This window comes from Cibotium barometz, chromosome 2 (assembly GCF_041138505.1).
Source record: "Cibotium barometz isolate CiBa-2024 chromosome 2, ASM4113850v1, whole genome shotgun sequence".
Classification (NCBI taxonomy): domain Eukaryota; kingdom Viridiplantae; phylum Streptophyta; class Polypodiopsida; order Cyatheales; family Cibotiaceae; genus Cibotium; species Cibotium barometz.
In genome coordinates, this window is record NC_141047.1 from 13243875 (window position 1) to 13251734 (window position 7860).

The window sequence follows — 7860 nt, forward strand, 5'->3', positions numbered from 1 at the left end:
GTTCTTTACCACGTAATGGCAGTCTCATGTATGCACTGTCATAGACTCTCTCAAGAGGCTTATGCCTTCCATGCAATGCATCGGAATCCCGTGAAGCACTTGATTGACCCCTCGAATTCGGCACTTCCAATGGGTTGCCCTGGCTGTCCATTGAATTAAGTGTGCGTGCTTGCTTCCGATCTCAAAACTCCGTGTCTCCTCTTGAGAAAGAGAGACAACCGGGCTCTGATACCAATGTGACCGCTCTCTACAGGAGGCCTACAGATCGGAAGACAATATACACATATTTAGAACACTTAATTTAACTGTTATTAAACAATGGAAACAACATCAGCAACACAAATACTAGAAATACTGAAAATACAAATGACACCAGCACTGGGGCCGGAAAGGGCCAGCCACCCCCTCAATACTTTTTGTATGTCTTGGAGTATTTATATTTATACAAGTGTCACGGGCCTGACAGGCCAGATTTCTCCACAAAGGAGTGAAAACAACCAAATAAAACTGGTTCAAGTCGATGAAGAGGTGTTGGTCGGACTAGCCCCAAATCACAGGCTCATTCCCACCTTCACTGGGTGTACACGTGCCTTTCACTGGTCTTCCGGGACCGTGCACCAACAGGCACGCCCGTACTAACGCAGGCCAAGGAGTACACCGCGGAGGGACCGTGGCCTGGTTCTCCCAATGATACTTTGCTCTCAAATTCCCTGGTGAGTCAAACCTTCACTGGCTCTCAGAAGCTCTGAGAGCGCGGTTAACAACACCACACAAGGAAATATACTAGCCACACCAAGAAGAATTTCCTGAACATGGTCAGCATATACATGCCATGCTCCTGCACTACACAACTTAAAGCATTCTTTGAATTTAAATTAACAAATTTCAGATTTACACAAATGAGAAAAATATGAGAGCACCTGGTATGGTGAGTACAATCCAAATACAACCGATACAATTTGTAGCAGGTGCTTCACACGTGCAAGTACAGCAGGTACTGTTTGTTCAGTTGGTACAGTGGGTTTAGCAACCAGGTACATCAAGTACATCAAGTACACACGAGGTTCAGTCAAGTACAGTTGGGCAACAGGTACACCTAGTACTACATGCAAGTACAGCTGGACAACAGGTACACAAGTACTACATGCGGATACAGCCAAGTATAACTTCTTGCTAAACTTAGAGCATGGGTGCACATGATGCGCCTTTGCTCTACTCTAGTATGGATCCTCGAGAATCCTCAAATGTGGTTGCTGTTGAGAAACCCAAACAATCTTGAAATCTGACTGAGGTAGCACGGCTACCGAATTTGCTTTCTTTCCTGATGTCTCCACCACTATTGTTGCTGGAACTGCAAGCACTAGAATTGGCCCCTTGATCTTTGAATGCTCTGTTGGCATGGTAAACTCCATGGAAACTATTGGGTTGACCTCATTCTCCTCCAAACTAGATTTGGAGAGATCTGCCTCCTTAGGAAGTACTAAAGCACTCAACTCATCCTCCTCAATGGATTCGGAGAGACATGCTGGAACCTCATCCTCATCCTCAATGGATTTGGAGAGAACTGCTGGAACTTCATCTTCGTGCTTAACGAATTCAAAGAGAATTGTTGAAACCTCATAGTCTATGACGACCTTTGAGCCCAATTCTGGAGGCTCTACACAACTTGTAACATGCGGAAGCTTCGTGGTCGAATCGGTAACTTCAATGTTGAGAATTTAGCAATCTTTCACAACGAGTATAACGCACAAAACTTAAGTAGATGTGGAAAAAATAGAGAGCGAGAGAGAGAGAGAGGGAGAAGAGGACACAGTACCGGAGAGACATGCTCGAACCTCATCCTCCTCCTCAATGGATTTGGAGAGAATTGCTGGAACTTCATCTTCGTGCTTAACGAATTCGGAGAGAATTGTTGAAACCTCATAGTCTATGACGACCTTTGAGCCCAGTTCTGGAACAGATAGTGGCTCTATAGAACTTGTAACATGTGGAAGCTTCATGGTCGAATCGGTAACTTCAATGCTCAGAATTTAGCAATCTTTCACGACGAGTATAACGCACAAAATTGAAGTAGATGTAGAAAAAATGGAGAGCGAGAGAGGGAGAAGATGACACGATATTGGGTCCCAAATACCCTCTGTAGAGCCCCCACCATGAATGGTGTATTTGCTTTATTAGAATGATGCAAATAAAAAAATAAAGACTAAATCTTGACCTGCAATGTTCACCTTCGTTGGAGCACTCCCCTTGGCTGTCCTGGCCCTTGGAAAGCGTCAACCCTTTGTGAAGACTGAGATAGCAAACTTGAATTTAGACTGGGCTTTTTATACCCTTTCATGCTTAAGTCGACCAACACAAAGAAGTCGGCCTGCTGAAGAAAAGCTCACGACCAGGACAAATAGCATTTAATGCTATACTATCCATCGCTTTCACACCTAAATGAGGACTGGCTAGAGTGCACACCATCTAGACTGCTATAGGCACCCCATGTGCTAGCTATGTGGGCTGCCCCACACCTGGCCGACAAGCTGTCCAGGGCCTGGGACCCTGTCCAAAGCCCCAGGGGCTGGCCGACAACCCTTCCAGCCCAAGCCAAGGCTGGTGAGCACAACCTAGGGCCCTCCTGGCCCCTTGGTTCTACACCTCCCCCATGCCCACAACAAGAGCTTTAGGCTCTACCCTGGCGTAGCCCTGTGGGCTGGCCCCTTCTCTACATGCAAACCTACATGCATCCAAAGTCTATATGAAACCTATGCTACATGCAAAAATGGGCTGAACGCGAACCCTAATTTGGATTTTTGACTTTGCACATTGAATATGGGACTAAAAACTTGTTGCAAGGGTTGATATGATGCAAAACAAGGAAATCCTAAAACGCAAACCCTAATCTCAGAAACCCTAATTCAACATGCACAACTTCTACCTAAGATAGACCTAGATGCTCTGATACCAATGTAGCATGACTACTATGTGAAAGTGTGCTTAATGATGATTAACGCAAAGCAATAAAGATTAACGCTAATCACATGCTCATGACATAGAGAAGTAGTGCAGAGGAGAAGAGAGAGACTCTTTACCTAACCTACTTCTACTGTATATTACTGAATGAATGAGTAATTACAATGATTGTCATAGATCCAATGTAGATCTGGACTATAAATACTATGCTTGAACTAATGCTTATGCTCTGTGCGTTAGTGGAAAACGCTGATTTGGAGATGTACTTGGATGATCCAAACTGTTAGACTGCATGCCCTTGGTCTTGGCTCTGCAATTCCTCTCTTTGAATGCTAAGAACATCAGATAGTTGCCTTAGAACTTAAGGTTGTTCACCTTAGTGGCTCGGAAATTAAAAACAAAGCAACCACCACCCTGCAATCGTGAATGGTGTCATCACTGCTTTGCTTCTTTTTTCTCATCTTTCCAAGCAACAACAACAAAAACAAAAAAAAAAAAAAAAACCCCCAAAAAAAAGGGAGAGAGAGAGAGAGAGAGAAAGAAAGAAAGTTGTGTCCAAGCAAAGACTCAAATTCTGGGAAAATTGTGTCTCCACAATGATATGTGGATCTTCACTTACAGCGACCCATGTCCAAGTTCCTCCAATTAAGCAAAGTTCGCAGCTAGCCTATTTCACGCTTGGATGCAGAGGCTTAAACCTTCCCTCTTGAACTGCCGGTGACTGCCCTCAATATGGAGCAGTAGAGGCTTTGATAGCCGTTGATCTAGAACGACCTCATCCACCTCCCCTCTAGTCATCAGCTGAGTATGCGTGTGCACATACATCTCTGAGGCCAATAGGACACTGGTCTAGCTCAGCTCCTGGCTCTTCTTTTCTCAGTTATTAGCTGAGTAGTAGCACCATGGTTGTCATGTGCATCACATCTGTGAGTGCCACATGGACATTAATCTCAGCATCAGCCACCTTTTGTGCAAGATCAAGGACCGTGTTTGGGCTCATGGAGAAGGATCTTGGACAGCCGGATACTCGACAACAAGGCGCCCAAAGACCACGCATTGTAGACAACTTCTGGTCGTTTGCAGCTGAACAGCCTTTAGCCACTATAGACAGGCAGTCGAGGGTCATAGTAGGAGTCATACAGAGGCATTGCTTTGAGGCGCATCCTTCAAGCAATCACCCGACATTTGGATCAGAACAAAAGGAAGTACTTGTAAGCGCTCTCTCATAGGATTAGAGCTTTGCATATGCATCAATAGTCATGCACATGCAGATCTTAGTTCCGATCTATGAACATCATTGTATATATTCATTGCAATATACAGTCATTTATGTCTATGGTCTTCGCTTCCGCATGCATGTTGCCCACTTGCAAGGCAAGCAAGACACCCTAGTTTCCATCAACTCTTGCCATTCCTCTAGATTGGTTAGATGCCTCCCCCCCTTCCGCTACTTGGATGGGAATCTTACTCCCCTACAATTTTTTGCTTTGGGTCGTGGGCCATCCCGATAATCTCCATTTGGTGAACTTTTTGGCTGAAACCCACCCAGGAGGCCACAAAAGAGGATCTCCAAGCTCCATTGGCAGGATCTGGATTGTTGAATTTTCATGACAGGCGCTGCCAGATAGATCCCTCCCCTTTTCATTCCAAATGCCTTTGGATTAGGGAGTACTGGCCCCTAGCTAGTTTGAAATGGGACCCAAAAGAGTGGCATTGGAAAGACCCCATTGCTCAGCAACCCCACTCAAGAATCCTCTTCTATAGCTACTCCACCCAACTTGGGTGATGGGATCTTGTTTTCAGGGAAAAAAAGGCTAAGAAAGGATGACTAATAGCTACCAACTATTGAAATAACACACCAAAATATCATGTAACATTGGGGATATGGGCTTCTAGGTTCATATGGTCTATAGCCAACTTGATTTAAGTCTTTTTGGTGTGAATCGCCCCTTAGTAAGAGTCAAAAGATAAAGCCTTGGTACCTATAAAAGGGTATTGTACTTGGTGGTTTCATTATGCTTTGATAATACAATCGTTCTTGTGTTGTGCCCACTTTGCTTTGCTCTCTCTTGTGATCAAGCTTCTATTTCTCTCTCTCTCCATCTCTGAACACCAAGCTGGATATTGGGACTATTGAGATATAGAGCAGAGGCAGGAAAAACGACCGCCACACAGAGGAAAGACGTAGAGGTTATGGCATTTTTTGAGCTCGTGTAGGCTCAACGATGATGGCGATGCTTGGAGACATCAGTGCTTTCAGAGCCTCCCACTGGCCACCATCGTTGCTGCAACCCGAGTTTTCGAAAGAATGGCAAGATGAATCCATAGCCTTGTGTTTTTAGCCCTCATGAAGCAACCGCCACATGTGTTTTTTGGAGGCTAAGTGTTGACAGCATTGACAGGACGATTAAAGGGTGAGAGTAACACTAGTAGACCAATGCTACAATCGCCTCTCAATACTAGTCTCGCAGTACTTCTTGGTAGCAACAATGGATTAGTGGCTGCACAGAAATGCCTCTACCAACCCTACCACCTTTGTCTCCAAATGGTCTTCTCTGCCACATCTGCATTGCCTAGCCACCTTGACCTTTGCCCCAGCTCTGGACGCCCGCCACCACAGCGCTGGCCAATGTCTTCTCTACCACCGTCATCTCTGCCACATCTGCATTGACTGACTCCACTTGACCTCTCACGCTGATGCTGCTCCTAAACCGCCAACTGTGCCTTCTTTTTATTTATCTCATCATGCTGCATTTTCAGTTATGAAGCCAAGTTCTCCTGTTGTTGAGACTCCGTGTCCTATGGGCTTATTAATGGACGCCCTGCTAATACCGTCTGTAACAAGAGCTCTTCAGAAAGAAAACCAATCTAGATGGTGTCTTGAAAATAGATAGCTTCTTAGACCAACTCGGGCCAGCCCACCTGTAGTCACTCCTCTATCCTTAGTGAAATGTAGTCATAACTAGATGTCTAGCATCTTTCATCATAACACGCATTGTAAACTACCATGAGTAAGACCTACCAAGCACTTGGATGGTCATCATAAACAGTAACTAGAGCTAGCATTGACATCATAGCAACCATGGATATTTTGTTGAGGAAGGGTGTTAAAATAATACACCAAAATATCATGTGGCATTGGGGATATGGACTTATAGGTTCATATGGTCTATAGCCAACTTGGTTAAAGTCTTTTTGGTGTGAACACTTTAGGTGTGAACCACCCCTTAGTAAGAGTCAAAAGATAGGACCTTGGTGCCTATAAAAGGATATTGTACTTAGTAGTTTCATTATGCTTTGATAATACAATCATTCTTGTGTTGTGTCCACTTTGCTCTCTCTTGTGATCGAGCTTCTCTTTCTCTCTGCCTCCATCTCTCGGCACCATGTAATTCCAACACCAACGATCTTGTTTCTGACTAAGAAAGGAGGACACCATAATCACACACTCCTACGCACAAATGGAATAAGAGAGTGAGAAGACATAAGACTAGTACACCACTTAAAGATCCCGGCCGAATTTCATAGGCAACTTTACACATCTAGATGGGCCCATAGAGGAAAGGCACAAACACCTCACATTTAAAATAACACTCATATACCTTGTACCTTACAAAGTGTAATAAAAGAGCAAACTTATAAGATTGTGTGTGGGGGTGTGTGTGGGGGTGTGTGTGTGTGTGAGAGAGAGAGAGAGAGAGAGAGAGAGTTCTCATATAGTATGCATAAAAGAGAAAACTTATAAGATTTTGTGTGTGTGTGTGTGTGTGTGTGTGTGTGTGTGTGAGAGAGAGAGAGAGAGATCATTTAGTTTACATAAAAGAGAAAACTTATAAGATTGTGTGTGTGTGTGTGTGTGTGTGAGAGAGAGAGAGAGAGAGAGAGATCATATAGTCTGCATATAGATAATTGGGTCACTCATAAAAAATGCACTTACTTTAACAATAAACAATGCGTTCAAGGAAACCCATCTCCTATGCCGTTACAATCTATCATACATTTTTTTTTAAGTGATGTGGAGAGAATGGCAACAACCACGGCAGACATGGACCACAGAAATGTTGCACACAGGATTTGCTCTCTCTCTCTCTCTCTCTCTCTCTCTCTCTCTGTTCAATGAGGTCTTACTCCGTTCCAAAGAGAGGCCACCTCTTCCGGGCTGGCGTGCGTGACGGTGTCCAGCTTAAGGATGGAATCGAGGCTTCGTGGAGCGAGCGCGGAGAAGCCGGTGAGATGCCGAGCACCCCGAGCGCACGGCCAGAGTGCCGCCACGACACTCAAGCGACCGCATGCGAGCCTCGGCATTTCTGCTCCGAAGGTTAAGCCATGAAAGCCAAAGCCGTGAACATTAATTAATCGGAGGCGATACGATGGTTTATAAACTAAGGTTGACCCTTCGGACACGTCATCTACTGGTCTCCCTAGCCTTCTTGCTCCGTCCACAAACCCAAATCATCCTCCTCCTCCCAAGATCTCCCACGGGTTATGAAGACCCCTTGGGCATGGGATCAACCATGGTGGAAGATCGGGTGCACAGGCGGGGATAAGCTTAAGGCCAAATAGCCTACTGCTGAGAGCATGAACATGGTGGAAGATGGGGTGCACAGGCGGGGATAAGCTTAAGGCCAAATAGCCTACTACCACCAACGCCCAAGTTTACAAAAAGGCGCCGGAGATCACATTGTCCCCCGCCCACCGGTTGAACTTCCCGTCGCGTTGATCCCATGTCTATGACCCCGTGAGATAGTGCTAAGGCTCCTCCTCCTCCATCCTCGCCTCTTCTATGTTGGCCTTGTAATGCTCATTAATTTTCATGCATTTAGCAAGTACCGAAGCATTTTAATGAGTCTGGCACCCACACTCCAAGCCTTGGCTCCCCCCTACAAAGCAACATAACAAGGA

The 7860-nt window shown here is 45.2% G+C and overlaps 1 protein-coding gene across 1 annotated transcript in view; it reads right to left on the reverse strand.

The window, feature by feature from the left end:
• LOC147640666 (ATP synthase F1 complex assembly factor) overlaps positions 1-7437 on the reverse strand; it is a 34990-nt gene extending 27553 nt beyond the window's left edge. The window contains exon 1 of the mRNA XM_086814019.1: positions 7087-7437. Within this exon, the coding sequence (XP_086670145.1) occupies positions 7087-7263 (177 nt within the window). The 5' untranslated portion in view covers positions 7264-7437. The remainder of the gene's footprint in view (positions 1-7086) is intronic.
• Between the last annotated feature and the right edge of the window lie 423 nt (positions 7438-7860).